Source organism: Rhinopithecus roxellana, chromosome 13, assembly GCF_007565055.1.
Source record: "Rhinopithecus roxellana isolate Shanxi Qingling chromosome 13, ASM756505v1, whole genome shotgun sequence".
NCBI classification, from domain to species: domain Eukaryota; kingdom Metazoa; phylum Chordata; class Mammalia; order Primates; family Cercopithecidae; genus Rhinopithecus; species Rhinopithecus roxellana.
The window spans coordinates 102154399-102180238 of record NC_044561.1 but is presented as its reverse complement, the minus strand read 5'-3'; the positions used below and the strand labels follow the sequence as shown (position 1 = coordinate 102180238).

The following is a 25840-nucleotide window of genomic DNA, read 5'->3' as shown; positions in this document are numbered from 1 at the left end:
TTGATGAATTTTGGATATCTACCAAGGCATGTCCAATGAACTGACATGCATCCTTGGCCTGGCCCATTTAATGCCAGGAGGTTCTCTTCCCAATCAGTTTTTGGGGAGATTCAAAATGCCCCAGTTGAGAACTGAATTCAGAGGCCCCGGGACCAGTGGCTATCCTTTTTCTTTTAAACCTGTGAAAGCCTATCTGGGTGAATGGGCCTTTCAATCTAGACTGCCCAAAACAGAAAACTAGGGCTGGGAACATCCTTCCCCAGCCTGGAAGCAGACCAGTGTGATCCCTGGTCCAATGTCAGAGGGACTGTCTCTCAACTGTGGTAGCTGCATCAACAATACAGGTAAGCGATCACCTGCCTTGCTTGCTTCCCAGAGGTGCTGGGGGCTCTTTGCAAACTACTGTAGATGATACAGGTTTTAAGTGGGTGTTTTTACAATCTCTTCTGCAATATACTAATTAAGCAGACACTGTGAGGAGGTGGGGGGGGGGGGGGCCTGGCAGTTACGGATGGAGTGTACACTGCACTCCGTGGTGGCTGAACGTAGGCTCTGGATGGGAACAGGCAGCACCTTACCACTTACTGGCAGTGTGACTGGGGCTCAAGGTTTTGCACTGTGAAGTGGGACCTTTGTGAAGCACTGAAGCACTTCTGCTGGCTGCTGTAGTTTCCGTCAAAGCAACCCATTAGAAAGTACAAAAGTCCATTGTCCTCATTCTGGTTTTTAATGTTCAAGGTGACAACAGTGTACAGTTTTTCCAGACCCATATGTAGTTTCCATAGTAATCTCCACCTGCTGGAGAAAACACTATGACAGATGCCATTGCCCCAGCAGGTCACTGCCAGTGTGGGAACTTTGGGATCAAAAGCACCAAGCCAAGTCCCTTGCTCAGGATGGGTCTTGGTTGAAACCACAAGCCCTTCTGCAGTTCTAGGTGGATGTAGTGTTGGTTCTTGGCTCATTGCAGGGGTGAAGCAGGAAACAGAAAGACTGGTGAGGCCTGCTTGGAAAGAGGATCGAGGCACATTACGATTCCAAACCAGGAGATCCTGAGTCAGCACTGATTCTAAGTCTCTGGTTTGTTTAGCAGGGGAAAGGATTCCATCCAAGAGCCCAACGGGCCTCCTCTCCCAAACCTGCATAGGAAGCAAACTTACGGGGCTGGTGGAGGGTCTTTACCAGGCTAGGACTACTGCCTATGTCTCTGCAAGTCACAAGTCAGCAGGTCAAACAACAACTGTGAAGCAGAATCTGCTAAGCAAAGCCAAGTAGTGACACTCACTTCCAAAACATACCCAGCAGAAGCCTCCTGCATGTACCAACAGTGACAGATGCTTGTAGCACAGGAAACTCACTCCTTCTTCAACAGTTGATTTGACTTGCCACACATCACTAGTGAACAGCTCGGTGGCATTTTGACTGTTTATCTTTTAGGGCAAGATACCCTGATTCTGAACTCACTTGGGTTGGGTTGGCATGAGCTGTATCCTAGTGAAAAAGATACCCCACCTACCTCCTAGGTCCACTCAAGACTTCTGCACGTGGAGTAAATCAAACCATAAAGGAGCCCATAACAATACCCAGGAGGTGAGCAGTCTGGATGGTGACGGAGGAAAGGGCCAGGCAGGCAGGTGGAACAGACTCTCAACTGGCCAAGGCCTGGCAAGATTGGATTTCCCAGGGGTTGAGTAAAAGGAGCACAGGGAAATACTTATTTTCATCTTCTGAAGACACTGTGTGCATGTAGCTCTGATTTCCCACTTCAGGGGACTCTGGCTGCTGCCCAGTTTTATCTGGGCAAGCGATACATTCTCGTGGGAACAAGTGGTGGCAAAGCCCCTTTCGACACATTTCCCCTCTTTCCTCCAGTGATCGTTGGGGCTGGCAGGTGGGACACACTAGTGAATAAGCCTTGTGTGCCACAAGTTTTTATGTAGAGAAGATGGAAGGAAGTTTCCTCCCACAGGCCCCAAGATAAATATAATTTTAAAGCAATTAAAGCCTGCTTCAGTGGGAGAGTTTCCGTACAACATGCTGGTGATATTCCTTCAATTTTTTTGGTTGTTTTTATTTTTTTTTCATTAAAGTCCATTGATCGTCACAAAAACCCAGGAAATGCAACTAAGGAGAAAACAAATGTCCAACCAAGATCTAAGAACCCAGAGCTATGGAGGAGACGTCGCACTGGACTGCTGGGTGTGCACAAGGGGGCAGGAGGGGCGATCCTCATGGGGCATGGCCACTGGCCATGGGAAACACAGGAGGGACGCCAGGCAGCTGGCTGGGCGGTTATGTTAACCGCTGCACGATGACAGCATTGAGCAGGTTGGCTTCCTTCAGGGTCTGGCTCTCATCAGCCAGCTCTTTGTTCGGGAAAGTAGTCATGAGGATAAAGCTGGTGGCAGCCATGGCTGGCCGGGCATCCACGATGAAGAGTCGGATGTCGCTGATCCTGCAGGAGTTGGGGAAGTGGTGAGCTGTGCCCTCCTCTGCCATCCACACCCCTGCCCTGTGGAAAGCTAAACACCTTGCAAATCCCCTTCCCTGACCTTCTCCACAGAACAGCGAAAGCTACACTCAGGCATGTGGGACCATGTCCCTTTCTTGCCAAGAGTCCTCCACTGCTGTTTCTATTTTCCTTGAGATAAACATCAACAACCCTACTGGGTTCCCAAGGCCTGCCTAATTTTCTACCACCCTCTTTCCCCTCAATCTCTTCTCCCCACTTTTGGTTTATCAGGCCATACTCTCTTCCCACATTTGGGTCCTTCTTTCCAGAGGCCCCCTGCCTGATCCCCATCCTGTAATCCTCCTAATCACAACTCAGGCCTCGGATCAAATGCCACCTCCTCAGGACAGCCTCCCTCAGCTCCTTGTCTCCATCCCTGGCCCTCCTTCCACATTTATGGAATGATCTGATTAGTGTCTCCTCCTGCAGCTCACGAATTTCATAAGGGCAGTATATGTCTGTCTTGTATGTCACAGGAATCACAAACTATTTGTCAGAAATTAATGGTCAACTTCTCAGGGCCAGGAATCGTTTCTCCAGACACTGCCTGTCTTCTGAACCTGGAGATCATATGAGAATGAAACCACCTGGAAACAATGCCTCCTTCTCTACAGCACTTAAACAGAAGTTTCCTTTTTGCCCCAAACCCCTAAAATCTATGCAACTTACAATTTGGCACATCTAAGGGTGTGGACCTGCAGGATTCTGCCTGTGCCTTTTAGCAAACCAAGCCTTTTCACCCAGTGAAGCTCTCTGCATGGGCTGTCCACCTTGGGAGTGGGCAGCAGTGTGCTGAGCTTAATGAGTGAAACGAAACTGAGGCAAGTAACTCACATCACTGGGATGGGTCACTCCCTTAACCACCAGACACTTGAGTGTAATGAAGGTTCCTGATGAAGGAGGTCTGAACAGGCTCTAGATGCTCCTGGCTCACAGCTGGGGCTTGTCTCCCGCTTTTACTCACAGGCGAGCCCAGTCGATACTCAACGATTGTCAAACAATTCACTGACCCCACATGTGGGTGCTGGCTTAGTTGGCTCATGACCAATAAAATTTAGACACTTCTGTTCTACAGAAAGGAGATACCAAATATATTTACTGGCAACAGTCCTCTAGCACCTCTCCTACTAGTCTCTTCCCTTTGCTACACCTCAGTCTCCCCATCTTTAAACTGAAGGAGGAACTGATCTAGCCCAGATGGTCTGAGATGTAGAACAGGCAGTCCCAGAATTCTCGACAGCCAGATCTAGAAGAGATCTTCCTGGCCCAGTGGTTTTCACAGGCCGCTTGTGGGGAGGGAGGTGGAGGAAGCCAGGTGAGTGGGATGCTGGCACTGTAACCCCTTCTCCTCTATCAACCACAGCAGTTCTAATTTGATCTCTTCACAGGACTTTAGAATAAGACTTCCTCTGAACAGTCCGGTAGCTTAAAAAAGCCCTGAGAAATCCAATACTCTAATTTTACAGATGAAGAATGAGACACACGGCGGGGGGAAGTTAACAGTCACTGGCCACACTACTGGAAGAGTGGGGACCAGAACCTAAGGCTTCAGACTTGTAGTCCTTACGACCCTCATGTCTGTTTTGGGGAAAGCATGGAGTGCCTGCTGGTGTTTAGGAGGAAGAACGGCTCTCTGCTTCCCACACATTCGTGTGAGTCCCAGAAGACACTCCTAGAATAAGCAAGGCCACACAATGCAAGGTACCTGTGGCTGTGGTTAAATTTCTGCACCAGCCTCCCGCCGTCTGCAAGCCGAATTTGGATGTTTGTGGTAGGCTCTGATTCGTCGATTAAGATGGAAGAGCTGGCTTTGGCTTCATTTTCTGCCTGTTGGGCTGGAGAGCTGGTACTGAACACCTGGGGGGCAGTGCTGAGGAGAGAGGATGGCATCAGGACACAAGCAGAAACAAGGCCCCTGGCAAGAAGGGAATCCCCTCTTGGACTGTTACTGAGCATTTGCTATGCTCCTGTCATCGTTTGGTGCTGCTGATCTATTGACCCAGACAGGGAGAACTGTGCCCTTGTGGTCCAGCAGAATTAGCCTCAAACCCTGAGTCATATGTTTCATATGTTATTGCTAGCTCTCTTGCTCCTGAGTAATGTGGGCAAGTTACTCGGCCTTTGTCCTCCTTGGTGTCTTCATCTGAACAAGGGCTTGAAGGGAGGAAAGCAGGACAGCCTAGGGTGGGAGAGACAGGGTCGTAAGGCTAGAAGACATAATAGACCAGGGTCAGTTTTGGTCTCAACGGAGTGGTAGAGGGGAGTGTTCCAAGTCTGCAGTTGAGGCAGCCTTGGCACAGCCTGGCAGGTGAGTGGCAGGTTGCAGGTGAAGCAATCCAGATTCTTCCTCTGTGATGGAATTTTCAGGCCTGCATTACCTAGTGCACCTCACTCGTGTTGTCTGTACTCACACATCCACTACTGAGGGCAGGGGAGAGAGTTCTGAAGGGTGTTGAAAAGCCAATCAAGTGCTGGGTACTGCTGGGATTCATCATACAATGAACAGGACACGGTGTCTGCCACAGTGTTAGATTTCATATCTTAGAATCACATGGACCAGGGTTTGAATTACTCAAACATGCTTAGTTTCAACAAAGGTAATAATTCGATTTTTAAAGGGTTAAGGCTATAGGCCTTGCTCAGTTTTTGTGAGGATTAAAGGGGAAAATTGCATAATGCACTCAGGATGGCTGACAAACACAAAATGCACAAGGACTCCCAATTCTCCACAACTGTATGGAGCCACCTTCTCGCCTCCAAACTATCTGTTCACTTCACTCCCAGTCTTTCTCTTGGCAGACGACCTGACCTAGACCTTTACAAAGAAGCAAGGCCATTAGATAAGCCTTTGCTTCCCCTCAAAGCCTCTAATTAGATCAGTTCTTGTACCTTACCCTTCCCCCTTCACAGCCCCAAAAATGGTACTCAGAGCAAATCCAACTGAAAGTGCTTTCCAAAGTGTGTTCCATAGGAAGGAAGGTGTAGGAAAGACCACATATCACACCAGCAGCTTCAGAGGCCATTGGTACATTAAAAGTTTTGAGAGACTGAACAGTTCAATACCGCCCTGAAGCATATAATTAAAGAATGACTGAAAAGTGAACTTATTCTTTTCTGTGAATGTGAAAAATATGGACTTAGAGAATTACAAAGTAGAGCTCAGAAGAGAATGTCGCCCACATTACTAGCACTAGAGAAGCTGCTTCTATGCATCAGTCTCACAGCATGTGGGACTCAAAAAGTGTAGGCTGGGACACAGAGTTTAAATGACACCACCATAGGCCACAAGAGTTGCTTGGAAAGAGTGAAGAGGTAAACCTCACATACTTGTACATGCCTAAGCTCTGCACCAAGCTTTTCCAACCACCCATGGCTCATGGGCCGTATGTGGCCCAGGACAGCTTTGAATGCAGCCCAACACAAGTTCGTAAACTTTCTTAAAATGTTATGAGTTTTTTTTTGCTTTTTTTTTGTTGTTGTTGTTAGCTCATCAGCTATCATTAGTATTAGTGTATTTCATGTGTGGCCCAAGGCAATTCTTCTTCTTTCAATGTGGCTCAGGGAAGCCAAAAGACTGGACATTCCTGATCTACACTATCTTGTTTTGTTCATTAGTTTCACAGACATTAGGTCAACTCTCCAATTAGAATTCAGGCAGGCTGTCCCTCAATTACTTATAATAATTCAAAGTACATGTACTCATTGAAACCACTGCCTGCCAGAAAGGGAACTATAACATTTTCAGTCAGGCCTAAAATGAGAAAGAAGCTGTTAAGCCAAAATAGCTGACATCTATTCAGGCAAGGGGGTGGAGAGTAGAAAAAACAGGAGTGACATTTACATCGACTTTGTGCAGGATTGTCTAAAGGAGCTTTCACAGTCATGACCTCACTGAATCACCACAACCATCCTTTGAGATGGGTGTAGATGGGTGTTATCTCCATTTTATAGATGAGAAAACAGACACACATGCTATGGATCATTTTTAAAAACTCATGCAATAAACAAGCTTTCTTTCAGTATATATTCTGTGTATTCCCACCAGCCAGGATTTTGTCAAGCTTTACAATTAGGATGGTTTACTTTAGAAAAATATTTACATTGAAAATGCTTTCTCAAACTTCTCCTTGAGTGTCATTCCTCACTTACGAGCTGATGACCCTCAGCAAGTTACTGAGCATCTTGGCACCTCAATTTCCTTTTCTATAAAATGGAGATACTCTCCTTACCACATCTCCATGCCTTTTAGGGGGAAGCAGTCTCTACTGTCCCTATGATTAAGGAGAATTGGTGTGATGCTAGAGAAATGGCACAATCTTTGGAGCTATGCCACCTACCATTTGGCCTCCGCTCTGCCTCTAAACTAAACAAGCAGTGTGGCCTTAAGCAAGTCACAACTTCCCGGGGCTTCAGTGTCTTCGTGTGTAAAATGAGGAGCTGTTCTGAGGATGAGACGAGACAGTGTGCATGCAAGGCCTGATATTTACGAAATCCTCCACACAAGGAAGCAGTTGCTGTTTGGGTTTGCTTCCCAGCAAGTCCTGTTGCAGATGGCTGGTGGCTCATCACTGGAAGAGATGAGGAAAGTCTGATGCCTGGACTTGGCTGTGCTGCTTCTGACTGGTTGTTTCTCTTACACACTCCCTGAAAATTAGGTGAGGCAGGGTGGCCTGATAAATATGGTGACTGTTTATGAGGCACCCATTCCTAAGCCAGGCCCTGTGCTGAGTACTTCACATGTACTAACCCACATTACTTAACCCACAGGCTTAACCCCCAGCCTATGAGGTAGGGATGCATCATCTTCACTTCACAGATGAGGAAACTGAGGCACAACAGGGTTAAGCAACTTGCCCAAAATTCCAGTGTTGGTTCACAGAGGAGGCAGTATACAATCCGACCTGTCTGGCTCTCCATCCTGTGCTCTTCACACTGTCACACTCTTCTGTTGGGCCTTACAGTCAGACAGATATAGGCCTGGATTTCAAGACCCAGTTTCCTCATCAAAAAACAGTTAAAACTTCCCAGATAGTTGAGAAAATAGCTAAAAACATGCACTGTACCCAGCACATACTAAAAACACAAACAAATGTCTATGTGGCTATGCAAGAATATCCAGGATGCTATGCAGGTTGGCAGGTAAGGGCAGAGACTGGAGGGACCCAGCTCTGCACTGGCCAGCAATATGGATCTCACCAAGTCTCAGGGTCCTTCTTTCTAGAATGGGGATCAAAACAGGATTAAAGAAGATAAAACATGTGAAATACTTTGCATAGTGCTTAGCTAACAACATAAAACACTCGACTAGCCAATTACTATCATTCATCAAGGTCCTGCCCCACTTATATTTGCCTCAATTCTGGACCTAAATCCACTGGAAATGCTATCAGCTGCCCATGGGCTGTAAGTGGAAGGTCACCTGAAAGGCATTCCCAGTCTGTGCTGCTCTCAAGGAGGATAGGGAGTAGAAGAGGAGGAGAAACCTGACGACCAGGCCTCCTGATTCTTCAAATAGTAAGAGCACATCATTTAAAGAACATTAGTTCCATAGTGCTCTAATCATCCCGCAGGGCAGCCACATACATCTGTTCAAAGGAGCTGGTCTGTCAGCTCTTCCTGAGAACTGCCAACAGCTGGGCTACTGCTCCCAATGAGCGGCTGGCCATCTGCAGCTGTTTGATCACAGGCAGGAAAGGTTAGAGCAGATGTCTATAGTGTTTTTTGGTGTCTCCCTACAAACATAGTAAGTTATGGGGAAAATGAGTCTCAATCCAAGAGCCTGAATCACCCAACTCCTCCTATCTTTACAGTGGGAATAAACTGGCACTAGGTACTTTCTCGCCACTGTTACAATCCTGAGACCAGTCATATTCTCCAAAATAATAACCACTAGAGGTGGCACAGGAGCAGCTAAAGCTCACTTCCAGCAGCAGTGACCCCTCCTTTCAAGTGCACTCTTGCTGTTTGCTAAAACAACAACAAAATTCTCTGGTTTCTCTTCAAATTGTATACATCTTTTGCCTTTTACTAAAACAACAAACATTTAATACAACTGAAGTTTCTCAAAATCTTTGAACTGAGACAACTTATTCATTCACTTGAAGCATTTTCCCAGATAATTAAGATTTTGAAAAAGTCCAGTACTGACTGATTTTTGAAGCAAATCTGAGAAAATTTTCTTGAACTTTTGGCTTCTGATCATTTTGGTTCATAAGACAATGAAAAATGTAGTAAAACTTACAGGAAAAACTAAAGCAGCTGTCCTGATTTAGACTGAAAAGCTAAAGTCCCATCTCACCTAGCTAATATAAAACTGTGGCTGTTTTTTTTTTTTAAGCTAAGTTTTCATAAAAAGCCAGAACTGAAATAAAATGCAAGTGGAGTTGGCAGTGAACACTTACTTTGTTGATAAACATCATGGTGATATCAAGTTCTATCTTGTACTCATTCTCCACACTAATATTTATTTCTATCATGCTAAAATAGACTTTAAAGATATTTTAATTTTCTGAGATGCAGAGTTTCACACACATAATATGGTTAGACTCTCCAATAGTAGAAGCATTTCCTGTTAGTATTATAAAATCACACCCAAAGTACATGGTGTTCTGAAGCTCTAAGCCCTCCCTTGTAACTGGCAGTGAGCATAAAAAGTATAACCTTTTTGATGGGCAATCTGATATCTTAAAAATATGAAGCCCTTTTGAAACAATAATCCTATGTCTAGCCCAAGATTAAAGAGTATACAAAGATTTAATTAGAGATATTCACTGCAATGTTGTAATTCTGGTAGCTGCCTAAATGTTTAACAGTAGGGACTGGTTAAATTACAACACATTTGTGGGCTAGAAAATTATGTAAGCATTATAATCAAAAGTGTAGAAATAAACTCACTGATATAGGATGACAGCCATACTTCACGGATAAAGCAAAAAGTGGGTGATAAAACAGCACGTTTACAAACACATGTAAATGAGTAAGAGAAGAAAGATACACTTGCCAGACATTTCTGGGTGTTAGGTTTAGGACAGCTTTTATTCTTTACCTGCACTTTGTATTTAGATGAACATGTACCACTTTAATAATCAAAGAAAAAGAAAATTAGGTGCCCTATAAAGCTCATCACAACTGACAGGGACACTCTCTGTAAGAACAGCTGTCCTGGGCTAGTCCACGGCCCTTGACACAGTAGATGAAATGATGAGAATAGGGATGACTTAACTATTTTGGGCCTGCTAAATCTAATACCGTGAGCTCTGACCCTTGCTCCTGATGAGGCATGAATGGTCAATAGGCAGGTAAGGGATTCTAGCAGAGGGCCAGCCAGAAGCTCAAAGGGCATGGTTGCTGGAAGACCAAGCTTTGATCCCTGAAGACAGTGAGGTGAGCAAAGGCAGTACCTACTTTGAGAACTGCCAGATCTAGGTTAGAAAGGATGTCTCATTGTGCAGGAGTGCAGGAAGGAATGCCAGTCAGAAGGCCTGGGGTCCCGGCTGTAACACAGACCACACACAAGGACAGGCCCCTAATGTCCAAAAGCCTCAGCTTTCTCTCTATAAAATAAAGATCATATTGGCAAGAAGGGTCACTATGCTCTGAATGCCTACCATGTGCACAGTTCCCTCTGAAGAACACTAATCAGGCGACCCCATGGCCATGGCCAAAGCTAAGTGGATCCTGAGAGAAGGCAGCCTACCAATGGGTTGGCCAAGAGTCTGGTGGGAAAACTGTATGAGGGATACCAGTGACTATTAACCAATCAGATATCATCAGAGGGTTTGAATAGAAGATAGAGAATGTCTGTTAGTAGAGGGTACAGGAGTGAGAAGGCAGTGGCAGAGGACACAAGGCAGAAAAAGTCACAAGTGGCAGAGTGAGTGTCAGGAAGGGTCAAATAAGTAGAAATAAGAGCTGCTGAGCTGCCATAATGGTAGCACACCAGCTTGCAAAGGGGCAGCAAGGTTCTTGAGTGTCCCTGCATCCTAAGCAACCCACCGTGAGGCCTGGCTGGATGACAGTCTGTAATTCCTTATCCCCCTTGGAATCCCCATTTTGGCCTTAAGCCATCAAGGAGATGACACCTTCCCTGAACACCCTAGATTACCGATCCATAGCAGCAATTATGTTACACTCTCTGCTTACATTGACTGGTAACTATGGAACAATGTTCTACATGTATCAGCTCACTTATTCCTTGCAACAATAATCCTAGAAGCTATGGACTCTTATTAGTACCAACTTATGGTTGAGGAAACTGAGGCTGTACAGTCCAAGATCACACTGCTAGAAAGTGAAGAAGCAGAGATATAAACTCAGGTCAGTTAACTCCAAAGTCCGTGTTCTCCACACTGTTCCTCCCATAGAAATACAATTTGAAGTATTTTGTAAACAGTAAAGAGCTAATAACCAAAGTGAGTGATACACAGGGTCTGCTGGGCTTGGCAGGTATGACTGACAGTCTGGCTCTCACCTGTGCTGCTCCTTACCTGCCCAGTTTCTGACCCTCGCCAGTGAAGGCTTTGAAGGCTCCTTTGGGCTTCACAAAGTCCTCGTCCCGATGGTCCTCCATATCCAAGTTCACCTGTCCACCGTGAGCTAGCCTCCGCAGCTCTGCTGGCACCTCCCTGTGGGAGAAAAGGCCATGCTGGGGTCCACAGAGAGAAGATGGAAATGACAGTGATGGGGAAAAGGGAAGAAGAAACCTCTCAGTCCCACAGAGAAAATTGCTGGGTCTCCCCAGGGAGCAGGCTACTCTGGTAGCTACCTGTCTGCCTCCACCTTTTCTCTTGTTTGTTCAGCCATGGCCGACAACTATTTCTTATTTGGCCACTTAGGTCTGCCTCAGGCCCAAAGGGGAAAAATGGACACACAAGGTTTTTGGAGCAGATCTATGAATCTGTATCTCAACTATGCTGAATCTGCTTCAAACAATTTACTTCCCAAATAATCAACATTTTGCCTTCTTCTTTCCCAACTGCTATCCACTCACTGATTTGGGACCTGGAGGAGAGCTTTTTCACTCACCCTCTGCGGATAGACTCCAGAAACTGGGCATTGGATGGATCTTGGTAGCTTCTGAGTTCTCCATTATCCAGGCTGAATCCACTCTTCCAGAGTTTCAATACTACATGAACCTGTGATGACAGGGAGTAAACAGTTACCAGGAATCTGGTAAGCATAACAATTTGAACTTGCAAATTAGCAGGCTTTTACTATTTCTCAGTGTTGCTAACACATAGACAGACACACATACATACATGTGTGCACAAGCAATTCAACAAGCAAACTAAATAAGCATTAACCTAGAATAGGAAGGTGATCTAGCACAGACTAAGAGCAGGGGTTTTGTTTTAGGAGAACTGAGGCTGCATCTTGACTGTGTCACTCACTAGCTAGATGGCTCCGGGCAGGTGACCCAATTGACGCTTTGCTTGTGCTTGGTATGCAGTGAGTGTCCGACTAAACTACCATGGCAAATCTTGCTTGTGGACTATTCCACAGTCATTAAAAATGTTATCCACAAGTTCTGTTAACAACAACTCCCATACACATTCACAGCAAAGGGTCTAAAAGGCTAAAAACCAAGGCATTAGCAGCTGCCTCGGAGGATAAAATGTTTATTGTCTTCTTGCTTGACTTTATTTTGGAATAAACCCAAAATGATTTAAAACATATTATAGAAATCAATGATCACAAGACTACAAGAAAATGTTTGTGGTATAATATTGAATAAAAAAGACTCAAAATTGTGTGTATGATTACACTTGTGGGGAGGGGGACCCTATGCACAGGGATAAATACTGGACAATGAGGAAAACTGAAAAAAAAAAAAAAAAAAAATTGGTGTTAAGTCTTCTCTGGGGGTCTGAAGACAAGTTCTTCACCTATACTCACATCACTAGAGAACCCCAGATACACTGTACCTCTGCCTGAGATCCATGGGCTGCTCAAAAAACTCCTTCATTTGCCCATCCCCTTTCCCCCCCGTTCTCACCAGCTCTCTCACCCAGCACCCATGAAAGCTGCCTTTGATTTTCCAGTAAGCCTCTCTGTTCGTGAACCACAGCAAGGGCACTATGTCTGTTAGCTTCCCTTTCAGAGGCTGCTGGTTCATGCACAATATGTAACCAATCCCTTCAGAAAAATGACAGAACAGTCCACAGGTTTCCCTCATGCAAGGTGGATGCACACTCACATCTTGGCTGGAATGCTGCCTCTTTTCTCCTGCCACATAGGCAGACTCTTCCTCTGGTGCTGCCCCAAGGCGGTAGCCACCTCCTGCAAATGGCTATAAGGGACAAGTTCATACACATTTCAGAGGTTGGTCCATGGTAAAAGGGTTACTCAGATATAATGATATATATATCTTAGGTAAGAGGAAGAAAGAGGAATGGGTTCCTGATCAAGCATGTTAGCTACCAGATGCATTTTCTCTGACATCAGACTCAGTGCCTACATGGCCAGGCAGTATGGTAAATGAATTAGGTGGCCAGAATTGGGGTAAGGGCTGGAAGGGGCAGTGCCTGGCTAAAGGAAACAGATGCTACTAAACTCTCATTAACCATGACCATGTAGGAATTTGGGTTACAGGAATTTGGAATACAGGATTCCCAAAGAGACAGAAATCCCTATTTTATATAAAATAGATGACTATTAATACAAGTAAAACAAAATAAAACTCCAAATAAGTCAAGCTGGATAGGCCAAACAAAACATGTATGCAGAACCCAATCTAGACCATAGGCTACAGATTTGAAAACTCTGCCCCAATTCTTGGTTCCACGTTAAAGGGTGAGAGAAACTACACTCGCGTTCTGCACAGAAGACCAAGTAAGCACATGAAAAAAAGAAAAAGAATCAGTCACTACCGAGGTAAAGAAGGTGGCATTCCCAGCTCTGGAATCTCAGTCCTGTGGGCAGACAACGACCCTTATACTCACTCTCGGTTTACTGGTCTCTCCAGGGCTCTTGGTCACTCGCTCCACAGCTACAGCTCCATGCTCTTTGGCACCTTTAAAGAGATCATCCACCAGCTCGTTGGGACTTTTCTTCCTGGGAGGGCCAACAATTTGCTGTCCACTTCTCTCTGAGCCCCCAGCATAAAACCTGTGTACAAAATACACCTCTAATATGAAACACTCATGGAAAACATGAATAGAACATGTGCCAGGTTGGTGCTGGGCACACTGAGGCAAAGGGTACAATGCTTGTCTTTAAAGAACTTACTGGCTAGCTAGGAACACATGGAAGGAGGCAAGCAGGTACAATGCAGTGTGAGCAGCAACAGAAGTCAGTAAGGGAACACTGGGTGGGAAGGACAGCCAAGACTTCCTATAAGGGTGTCTTCTGGGCCGAGTCTTAAGGATGAGGATGAGTTTATTAGGTGAACAAATTGGGGAAAGGCATTCCAGGCATGCAAAACAGCTTATCAGCTCAGGAGAGAGTCTCAGCTGGGAAATATCAATCTGGTGGCCAGTCTCCTCTCCAGGAGACAGTGACTGCAGTCATAGTCAGAAGTATCCACCACTAGTGACTCGGGGTTAATGGCGGCACTGGCATGGTTAGTACAAGCAGCTAGGCTCCAGTCTTGGCTCTGCCACTGTGTGTCCTGGGTAAGGCAGTGCACTACTCTGTAACTCACTTTCCTCGTCTTTGAAATGGGAGGGAAGGACCACATGCCCTACCTACCTGCTCCTTAAGTCAGAGCCGTGAGGTTCAAATCAGCAGATGTATGCAAAAGAACAAGCACAGAGTAATGCACACAGGTAAGGTGGTGTGACACAGCACCAGGAGCTCCCCCAAGCCTCACCTCACCTTGCCATTCATGTGACACACACTGTGGCCCCTGAGGAAAGGGTACTGGAGGTCAGATAAGCTCCAATCTCAAATACAAGCCCCAAGACACCCACACTGGGCTTTGCAACAGGCCAGGCATGGCTTGAGATAATAAAATTAGTACTTTTTTATATGGGTCTGAAAACCAGTTGTCATGCAGCCTGGCCCCACTGCCTCCTTATTACTCCTAGTCAGAGCTAAGTCAACAGCTTGTCCCCAAGTGGGAAAAATCGAGAACCTATAAACATTAGGCTCAGCCCTCTATTTCCTGACATCCACGAGGGAACGAGAGGCAAAGCCACAGGCCCTGACAAGGACAACAGTACCAGTGTCCTTTCAGTCTGAAATGCTGAGGGGTCAAGGAAGTAAGCGGAATGTGAAATAAAGGAAGGTCATCGTCTGGAGGATGTGACTGGGTGGGAAGAGAATGAGAAAGTCATTTATGAGCTGGGCATTCACGTACTTGATGACACTGCCTTTCACTCAGGAGTGTAAAACCCTAAAATTAACATATATTCTCATATCCAGGAGTATCTAAAAGGAAGGTTTTGAGGCAGTGTGAAGGTCACAATAGGAATGAAAATAGAGAATAGAACACGTGTAATTTCTCAGCCCACTTCTCCAAAGACTGACCATGATGAGATAACTGCATTCCCGTAATAGTTATTATACAATTTTCCTTAGGAATGTCTGACAGACCGAGGCAGATCCTGTGGAGAACCAAAACCCATGAAATGAGGTTGTAGCCAGTTCATTCTTGTTCATTCCAGGTAGATGAAGTTCTGCTAAATGGACCAGAAAGTCAAAGTCTTTATTAAGGGATCTCAAAGCCCTGGCTTCAGAACTGGGAGCCTGTGAGCAAGAACCTTAAAAATACGCATGCCCTTGACCTGGTATTTCCATTTTTAAAAACTATCCTAAAAAAAAATCTGAAATGTAGTTAATTAATCCATAAAAATGTTCACAGAACTGGTATTTACAGCAGTAGAACATTGAAAATAACCTAAATGTTAGGCATCCCATATAACAGATTATTATTACAGCATATGAAAAGGCATATGAATATGAAGGATTTTAATAACACAGGAAAATGTTTGAGATGTAGCATTGATTCAACAAAACCATATTTATATACGGAACAAAGACTGGATGGAAATATGCCAGAACATCAACCGAAGTTACCAAAGGGTAGATGAGTTTAAGACTTTTTCATCATACTAGTCTGTATTTTCCACAATGGACATTTTTATTACAATGCTCCTAAAGGTTAAGAACAAATAGATGTGTGCATGTCTATTGGGGGAATATACACTTATAAGCCTATTATTCTGTTTTTTACATGATGTTTTTTAAATTAAAAAGAAAAAGCTGGAAAGAAATATACCAAAAAATGGATATCTGGTTACATATGGATTATAATATAATGAATAACTTTTTCCTTCTTTTCCTTATTTTTTAAAATTGTAAATTGGCAGTTTATAATTGTATATACTTATGGGGTACAAAGTGATGTTATGCTTTAGCAATATGAAGTGGATTAAATCAAGCTAGTTAGCATATTCACCACCTCAAATACTCAAAATTTTTGTGGTGAGAACACTTGAAATTAACACTTAGCAATTTTGAAATGTACATGCTCTTTTATTAACTATACTCATCATGCTGTGCAAGAGATCTTAAAAAAAAAAAAGCCCCAAACCATATTCCTCCTGTCTAAGATTTTATACCCTTTGACCATCATCTATCTCCCCATTATCCCCTCACTTCTGCCTCTGTAACCACACTCTGCCGATTGTTCTAGATTGGAATTGTTCTAGATTCCACATGTGAGAGCATGTCATATTTGTGTTTCTGTACCTGGCTTATTTTAGTTAGCATAACGTTCTCTATCCATGTTGTTGAAAATGACAATTTTCTTCTTTTCACAGACTGAGTTGTACTCCTACTGTGTACATATACCACATTTGCTTTATCCATTCATCTGCTGGTAAGACACTTACGCTGATCCATAACTTCGCTACTGTGAAGAGCACCGCAATGAGCATGGGAACATAGACACCTCTTTACAAACTGATTTCAAATCTTTTGAGTCAATATCAAAAAGTGGGACTGCTAGATCTTTTCCTTATTTCCCTCCCCTAATATTCCTCAATAAATACATTAAGTAACAGAACAGGGGTCACTTCTAAGCTACAGGGAGAAGAGACTTCCTAGGATATAACCCACAGACCAGCCCACAGTAGTAACGGCCAGCAATAACTGAACATGTTTACCAGGTCCTGTTCTAGGTGATTTACACATTACCCTGAACTTCCCTGTAAACTGTCCCCCAGATCCCATCTAGAAGACTCACCTCTGGCCTTCCTCCTCCTCCTCATCCTCATCTTGGTCATGAATGAGGTCTCTGAAGGATGTCACTCTATTATCACTGGAGACACAGAAAGGAGCAAAATGATCTCAGGGAGCATTAAGAAAGGTAACCCTCATCACCAGCAGCTAAGGAGGTGAAGACACTAAGGTTAGATTTTTGGTAGGTGAGAGGAGGATGTTATGTGGAGACAGGTTAATCCTCTAAGACTGCAGATAAAATAATGTGGCATTTATTTTTCCAAGGTCACACAGACTGAGTATAAATTAGAAAGTCTTATCGTGAGGTAAAATGGAATCCCAATTTAAGCTATCCTGGCTTTAATAAAAACTAGAAAGTATTTATTAATATTTAGGAAAAAAAGCAGTGTTGTGTAGGGTGGGCACAACTAAAAATGAGTACAAGGGTTAAGTACTACAGACAGTGGGAAGGAATACAGGAACATAAGAAAGGCTTCGCAGAAAAATGAAATATTTGGACCAATTGCCAAAGAACTAGTGGACAGTCATGGTGACGGGGCTGCTGGGGAAAAGGGGTTGGTATAGCATTACAGGAAAGCAGCATACACAGTGCACAGAGACCAGAGAGTTGAAGGAAGGACACATAGTCAAGAAGTAGGAATGAATGAATATGTGGGTGACAGCACTGGAAGAAAAGCAAGCCCCAGTCTACTTCTGCTGCAGGTTAGTGGAGAAGTAGTATTGATTTTGAGGAAAAAAGCAGTGTTGTATGGGATGGGCACAACTAAAAATGAGCGTGAGAAGGGTTAATTCTCTCTGACATTATCTTCCACTGCCATTTTCCACCTAGTTTAGATCTGTCCTCAAGGAACAGGCTTAGTTTTTCAGGGATCATAAGACACAAGTTTTATCAAGATGAAAAAAAAAATTCTGTATTTCTTAGGGGAAAAAAGCAGTTTCCATATAATATGAGAGAAGGAGGGTGATATGGTTTGGTTCTGTGTCCCCACCCAAATCTCATGTTGAACCATAATTCCCAATGTTGGAGGAGGGACCTGTATCATGTGGGTGTATTTCCCCCATGCTGTTCTCATGATACTGAGTGAGCTCTCACAAGATCTGATGGTTTTAAAATATGTGGTACTTCCCCCTTCACACATGCTCTCCCCTGCCACCATGTGAAGATGTGCTTGCTTCCCCTTCACCTTTTACCATGATTGTAAGCTTCCTAAGGCCCTCCAGCTATGCTTCCTGTACAGCTATGGAACTGTGAGTCAATTAAATCTCTTTTCTTCATAAATTACCCAGTCTCAGGTAGTTCTTTATAGCAGTGTGAGAAAAGACTAACACAGAGAGTAATACAGGTTTAGTGAGGCTTTAATGAGCTGTTAACTAGGAAGAAAGCTCCAGTTCAGTCTTGAACATTTATTTCAAGGAGACAATCAGGGGACAGAAGAGTTCTGAGGTTCCATCAACTAGAAGCGAGAAGACAAAAACCAATCAATGTAGCAAATAAGCTCCCTGTATGAGTTGGCTCCTGAGAACAGCCTCGTGGGCATTCCTTGATACTCGATATGACATGGTTCAAAAGGATCCAAGTGATGAGATCTGTACTAGTACCCTGAGAGTACTAGTTTCACTCATTCATCTTCCCAAAGGGAATTTTCCATACAGGCTCAGCCTAAAGTTTCTTACAATGACTAGGCTAGGATGACCATCTATGAAAAAAATATTTTCTATCTCCCTGTTGCTAAACTTTCAAATATATGTGTGTACATTTGCTTGGGCAAATCACTTGCTCTGGCTATGGCTTTCTTTCCCCCAAAACTCATACACCCAGACTCTGATGGTATCCAACACTGATTCTGGTGTCCATGTACCAGGTTCCAATCCCAATTCTGCTTCCTACCCTTGTGATCTTGGAAATGCTATTTAAATTCTCAATGCTCTCATTTTCTCACATGTAAATAAGATAATCACAGCACCAACCTATGGGCTTTCTGTGTACAGGTGGGGTAGTGATGCACGGAAAGTCTTTTGCATGGTGTGGCACATTTAAGTACTACTCTTGAGTAGCAGCTCTCAAAGTGTGGTCATGGACCAGGAGCATCAGCATTACTGGTGAACCTGTCAGAAATGCAAATCCCCAGGCCCCTCTTAATTCTACTGAATCAGAGGCTCTGGAAGGGGTATTCAACAATCTAGTCTTAAGGAGCCCCTGAGGTAATTTTGACATACATTCAAGCTCAGAACCACTGTGTGGAGTAATGCTTTCAGTTACCTTCTGGCATGGGTGTCCTAGGGATACTACCAATTGCTGAATACTTTAGTCCTATGGTCTCTATAAATCGGCTAAATATCTCAGAAAGTTCGATTTTTCAATATTAAAACTATCTCCCAAGCTACTCTGGCATACTGAAGTGGCACAAAGCTCCTTCATCAGATGACATTTTCTGCTTTTAATCTGGTTACCCTAGCTCTGCCTCTCTGTGATGATGGAAATGCTCTATCTGCACTGTCCAACAGAGAAGCCACTAGTCACATTTGGCTATTAAGCATCTGAAATGTGGTTAGAGCAAATGAGTAACAATGTTTGGTTAATTCTAATTAATTTAAATAGCTAGTGGCTACCTTATTGGATAATGTAGTTTTAGAGAATCAGACAATGGTAGTCGCTGAAAGTTTCAAGTAAAACTTTTGCTGGATGAAAGAGGGGGGAAAAAAGGAAGAAACTGTTACCTCTTGCTTAACCCTGCATACAGGGGTGGGAGGTGCTGGCAGGGAGGTAGCATGTGGCAGTAGAAGCAGCTTTGGACTTTGGCAGACTTGGCCATGAATCTGTGATAAAAGCAGCTGTAAGTTACTTGATCTTTCTAAGAATTAGCATCCTGACCAGCGAAATGGTGAGCACCTTATCTACTTCAAAGCTGTTGAACAGTATCAGAAGAGAACACAGGTGAGAAATATGGCTAGAAGGATGGTGACTGCTCCTGAAATACTAGCCCTCCCACTTCCAGGAACTTACAATTTACGTGGGGAGAAAATTAAGTTAAATATCAGGAAAAGAGTTCAGGGTAAGGTGGGAGAGATGCCACTGAAGGAGTGATAGTTGTGATTGGAGCTCTGTGGAACAGAATTATGGCATGCCGCCTGGTCACAGGGTTAGGAATAACACGCTCGACAGAGGAGTGGGGATGGAGGTGAACATGGAAGGACGCATGGGATCTGTATAGGCAGAAAGCAAGAGAGTGGGCACACCTGACCAGGTGAGAGACTCAAACAAAAGCAGAAGAATAAAAAATAAGGAATAATTAGAACACCAAAGAAATCAGTTTGGTTGGAACAAAGAAATGAGGAAACGGGAGTCAGATTAGGAAGGTGGGTCGAGGGTAAACTCTGGAGGACTCTGAATGACCACAAGAAGAGGCAGAACATCGTTGGGGCTGAGAGCTGAAATGCTGAATGTAGAAACAACCCTACATTTAAATCCTTGTTTTACTAGCTCTGTGATCTTGGAAAGATACCCCAACTTCAGTGTCCTCATCTGTAAAACAGGAATAGTACTAACCTCAGTGCTAATAGTACTAACAACAGTACTAACCTCAAAGGGTTGTTGTCAGGACTAAAAAGGTGTTCATGTAAAAGCTTAACCCAGTGCCTGACTCCTAAATACTCAATAAATGGCAGCTGTTATTACTGAGTTTAAACTGTCTCCTGTAGCAATGGTAACATTTTTATGTCTGTCAGCCCTTTGAGAATCTCATAAAAGCCAAGGATTCTTTTGCCACAAAAGTTACCTGCTAACGTGTACACAAACTTTTGCTTGTAACTTCAGGTATTAATAATTCAGAGACTTTCTCATGCCCATTCCATAGATTCCTCCTAGGGTTCTGGGGCTCCATATTAAGAATCCCTATTCTAGAGTCGGGTGTTGCTCTGAGGCAGCAGTGACAACATAAAAGGGTATGTGAGAAGTCGAAAGTGGGGGATGGGAAGAGGGCAGCAGCTGGCTAAGTGTCCTGCAACATCCAGGTCGAAGCAGAGGCAGGCCCCACACAGAATTCCTCTGAGGTGCTAGCACAAGTTTGGCTTTTCCTGAAAAAGCATTTGCTTTCCTCCTCAATAAGGAGAGCCATGCAACAGACTGCATCCTCCTCCCTCCCTTTTTCTTGTCTTCAGTTCTTTTCTAGGCCTACTACCAAGTCTGAGCCTTAACAGAGCAATAAAGCAATGCCTCTTGGACTGAATGTGTGTCCAGTCTTTTTACTCATTTCAGTTCTAATATTAAACCCTACGTCCTTGATTCTTTTACTTTTATGCCTATTCTTAAATAAACATACTTGTTGGGGAATAGACAGAGTAAACAAAAAAGGTTGAGAATGAATGCTAAAAATGATAATACTAAAATTACAATAACAACACATACTGTGTTCTATTTGCTTGTGGTAGCAATCTCCTATGTGGTAGGCACATTCAATCTCCTATGTGGTAGGCACTATCATTCCCAATTGACAGGTAAGGAAAATGAGGAACTGATACATTAAGTAACCTGCCCAAGGTCACAAAGCTTTTACTTAAGTGGCAGAGCTGGGATTTGAACCAAGGCAGTCAGGCTCCTGGGCCCACGCTAATAAACCACTGCCTTAATAGAACTTTGGGACTACTGGAGAAAAGAGAGGAGTAAACATGTAACTGGCATTAGAGACTAAGTTTCAATCTCTCCCCCTGTATAATTCTGACAATGCCAACATCCTAAAAACACCCTAAGGTGGCTGTCAAAGACTCATACCCCAGAAAATTAGCCATCTCTACTAGCAGCTGCAAGAACAGCACTTACCCTAACAACATGTCCCAAGCAATAATACCCAGATGTGCCATCACCAATATCTCACAGGTTAGCACGTGCAAACAGTTACAAGATCACTTTCCTCCTACCTCTTTTCTCTGGATGGGAGTGAAAGAAGTTAAGAAAGCAATGAGATCTGGGGTTAGTGCTCCTTCTTCAAAGGGAGGAAATATATTTTAAACCTCAGTTGCCTTCAGAGAGAAACATAAGTTACCACTTTATGGCAAAGAAACACTACTGGTTATATTCTAGGGTTGAATTCAAACCCAAATAAAATTTCCTGGCTTAAACATACACTAGAGAATAGAAGCAATCAGGCTAAAGCAGAGAAGGGAGACATCTCTGCCGTCACACTCTCTGTAAAGGTTCAGACACCTTTACAGGAAGCACCCCTGCCTGTCTCCTGGAAGACCAGCATTGTCTCACTCTGCAGAGCACAGGAGCAATCTGCTGCGGGAGCCAGGGAGGCGGCACCAGGGGATGCAAATGGCATCGCAAAGGTTAACACTGTTTTACCTAGTAAGAAAAGGTCTCCCTAATCAACTTGGCAAAGGGTGGGTTACACAGGTTTATTTTGTACAAGACTTCTTAATAAGGTAACGGGCATCCTAAAATATCAAAACAGCTTTCCTAAAGTCATTTCGCCTCATCTTTCACATCTATAGCACCCTTGAAAGGAAGTTTTTTTGCTTTTAAAAACTTTAGAGTTGCAGTGGTCATTCCTCATATTACATAAGTAAAAGACCCTCAAAAGTCTTAAAAGTAGATTTGTGGTTTCCCCCAGAATTGAACCATAAACCACACCCAGTTAAAAGTCATGCATCTCTGTACTGGAAATGACTGAGGCTTGCTGGGAAGTACTACCCATTGACTCAGTCTAACCTTCTCATTCAGACCTGGTCCACACGCCCGGCCCTGAACCCTCTGGTCAGAAAATAACTCCTCTTCACTGCTGGAAACACTCATGTAGCAATAATTGAAGTTGGCCCTTACCTGGGGGCTGTGCCTCTGGACACTGAACTGGGGGTTGCCTGCGAAATGGTCACAATGTCTTCATCCCCTCCGTCCTCATAAAAGCTCGCTAGTGCGATCTGAAACAGAGAGGTAGTACCTTGGGACCCTTAAACAGGCCTTCACCTAACACATATCTCCTCTCAGCACAGAGGAGTACAGACATGGCCAACACTTACAAGGTAGCTTGCATCCATGGGCCAAAGAAAATTAGACCAGAAGGTTAACAGCTCAACTGTTAGTCTTCGTGTCAACTGAAACAAATTCCACCCACGACGGTGAAAAGAAGGCAGTAAGAATGGCTGGGGTGGAAGACACTTCTCATTCTCATTTTATGAAGAAACATGATCTAGTAAAAGTAGCACACATTTAGTGAGCATTGTGCCAGGTTGTTCTGAGCATTCTACATATGTTGATTTGTTTAATCTTCACAGAACTCTATGCTATTAGTACTATTATCATCTCACTTTATAGTTGATACAGAAGCACTGAGAATTAAAAATAATTTGCTCAAGTTTACCCAACTGGTAGAGTGGAGCCAGGTTCCATCCCTGCTAGTGTGCTCAGACCCTTACTCTTAAGCGTTTCCAGTACAGCCAGGAGTCAGGAAATGTGGTCAGTCCAGGCTGCTACTTTTCCTTTCTTTCAAGTTGTTTCCTAATCTGTGAAATGGGGGTACCTGTCTCACCAACCTGCACACTGGATGAGATAATCCATTACGATTTATGCATACTCGCACGTCACGTCTACACATACAGAAGGAATATGGGAATCTTTTGGTCATTTGTGACATCTCTCTCACCAACTCAACGGACAGGCATTTACTAATCACTTGCTTTGCACAAACACAAGAAAGCACTGAGGTCACAGAGATGAAACAGACATGGCTCCTGTCCTCAGGGTCACCAACTTTACAGGAGACAGTGAACTGTCATGGGATAAAAGTAATCTGCTGGGAGGCAGTGTGCTGTCTCAGGACATGTAGTGAACTGACATTCTCAGGGAGCCTACCTTCAAGTCCTGATCCTGCCAGGCAAGTCACATGCATGAGTCTCAGTTTCCCCACTACAATGTGAGAGGAACGAGACAGAAGATCTGTTGGTCATAACACTGTGTGCTTTTAAGTCTTTCAGGTAGAAACTTTTTACTTCTGCCCAGCACAGAGGCTTCCCGTTGTGTCTAGGTGTGATCTAGGTGTGATGCTTTACCTAATTCTTATGTTTGGGAAGCAATTTACGTTTGGCAGCAGACCCAGTACAAATTCCAACCCCACTACTTACTGGCTATGTGACCTTGAGAAAATTCTTTCCCCTCTGTGCTTCCAATTCCTCATCCATAAAATGGGTCTAGTCTTTACCTCACAGTGTTGCTAGGATTAAACGAATCATATTACATAAAGTACTTGGCACATGATGGTTTAAAGCTTGGGCTCTGTCTGCTTGTAATCAGACAGAGCTGAGTTCCACTTCTACCTCGTCTGCCTGGTAGCTAGTGAAGCCTTGAGCAAGTTACTTAACCTCTTTAACCTCAGTGGCAAAATGCGAAGGTTAAATGACGAAAGACATGTAAAGCAGTTAGAACAGCGCCTGGCTCATGGTAAGTACTCAATAAATATTAGTCGTCGTCGTCATCATCATCATCATCTACCTAAGACGAGGCTGGCCAAGAATATTTATGCAATTCTTTCTACAGTTAATTACCGAGTGCTTATTATGTGCCAGGCATTGTTTTAGGCACTGGGAATTCATCAGTGTACAAAAATCCCTGCCTCGTGAAGCTTAAGTCTTCTCAGCAAGTATTTAGTGAATACTTAGTACGTGCCAATGAACTACACAGTAATTCCCACGAAGACTCCCATTTTACAGATAAGTTAACTACGAAAGGTGAAGAAGCTCCAACCTTGCGCCACCACCCCAGCAACTAGGAAAGCAGGGCGGGGTTCAGCTCCCGGGCTGGACTTCGGAAGTGGAAATGAGCGGCCACCTAGTCCCGAGTGGGGCTTCACCCAAGAGCTACTCACTCGGACCAGCCTGGCCCTCGGCAGACATTCGGCGCGGCAGCCACGCCCCCAGGCACTCCCTCTACTCGCCGGCTGCTGCAGTGCCCGAAGTGTCGCTGACGCCGCAAGCAGGAGAGGCAGAGTGAAACTGGCACGTCAGAACTGGCTGCGGCTGGCCCGCGTTCCCCCACTCCCAAGCCGAGCAGGCAACGCGTGACAAGCGGTCCCGGGACCATGAGGCCTGGGTCGGCCCGCGGTAGAGCGGGGATGACTGTGCGCTTCGGCCGCTGCGGGCTTAAGGCACCAGGCGCCCGTTCCCAGCAGTCCCCGGCCCACCCGACACAGCCCGCCTCCCGGCGCTACCTGCAAGTCCCAGCCGGCCGACTCCAGAAAGAAGCGGGCCCGGTCCTCCTCGGCGCCCGTCACCGCCACGAACTCCCTCAGCGCCTCCTGTCGCTCCGCCGCCATCTTCGACCAGTGCGCTTCCCAAAGCGCTCCGGCGGCCGCCGCACAGCGCAAGCCCAGCTGCCGCGTTCCGCTTGCCGGTCGACGAAGCCCAGCCGGTGGGAGCCCGCCCGCAGCCCCGCCCCACGTGGTGCTCCACGCAAAGCGCTCCGTGCGGGAAACCCCGCCGCTCCGCGCCCTCTGGCGACTGCAGCGCGAACCGCAGCCTAACGGCGGGGGTGGGAGCCCGAAGGATGAGAGGCGGGGCGGGGTCTTACCTACACCTGTGGGCTGAAGGATCCCTGCAGGAGTCAGATTCCCAATTATTCATTGACGCAGCCCTCATTTCATTAATTTATGCATTCGTTCATTCACTTACTCGTCAAGCATTTACTGAGAGCTATCAATGGCCCGATGTTTTTCTAGGGCTGTGGATATGGCAGGGAGCAAAACAAAGTCCCTGCTTCCTTGCTTCTTACACTCTGGGGGTAAAAATTCAGACCTTGAACAGGCTAGGCCTCCGCTCACAACACGTCCATGCCTTGCTATCTCGCCCCGCATAAAAGACTGTCTCAGGGCCTGCCTGCAGGACCCATGAGAAATGGGCCAGTTCCTCCATCTCATCTAGGGATCCGCTAGCTTCCTTTGCTCCAGGCGCCTTGCCCTCCTTGTTGTTCCTGGAACTTGCCAGGTATGGTGCATTTGCCTCAGGGCCGCTGCGTTAGCTGCTTCTGTGCCTGGAGCACCTTTCCCTTACCGATGGGCAAGGCGCTGTCTCCGCTTTCTTTGGGCCTCTGCTCCAAGGCCACCTTCTCAGGCACAAACCTGTCCTCTGGGCCCTCAGCTTCTTTGCCATCTTGCCTCT

The 25840-nt window shown here is 44.9% G+C and overlaps 1 protein-coding gene across 2 annotated transcripts; it reads right to left on the bottom strand.

Annotated features, from left to right (window-relative positions):
* Positions 1 to 708: 708 nt before the first annotated feature.
* On the bottom strand, positions 709 to 25840 carry NSFL1C (NSFL1 cofactor). 2 transcript variants are annotated; one of them, XM_010361308.2, is made up of 10 exons: positions 24895 to 25840; positions 22515 to 22612; positions 16701 to 16775; positions 14201 to 14206; positions 13453 to 13618; positions 12708 to 12800; positions 11537 to 11646; positions 10999 to 11136; positions 4218 to 4382; positions 709 to 2455 (listed from the first exon to the last, which is right to left on the bottom strand). In XM_010361308.2, exons 1-10 carry the CDS (start codon positions 24997 to 24999, stop codon positions 2293 to 2295), a joined length of 1119 nt encoding a protein of 372 aa, XP_010359610.1. In that variant the 5' UTR covers positions 25000 to 25840; the 3' UTR covers positions 709 to 2292. The 2 variants fall into 2 exon arrangements, with proteins under 2 accessions (XP_010359610.1, XP_010359612.1); XM_010361310.2 differs by lacking the exon at positions 14201 to 14206 and having other exon boundaries at positions 24895 to 25085.

Bases quoted from the DNA above. Each gene is read 5' to 3' on its own strand.
- NSFL1C (XM_010361308.2), bottom strand. From the start codon at position 24,999: ATGGCGGCGGAGCGACAGGAGGCGCTGAGGGAGTTCGTGGCGGTGACG. The intron at 22,613-24,894 runs GTAGCGCCGGGA...TCTCTGTTTCAG, and splicing joins CGGCCGGCTGGGACTTGCAG to ATCGCACTAGCGAGCTTTTA. The intron at 16,776-22,514 runs GTAAGGGCCAAC...CTGTGTCTCCAG, and splicing joins TCCAGAGGCACAGCCCCCAG to TGATAATAGAGTGACATCCT.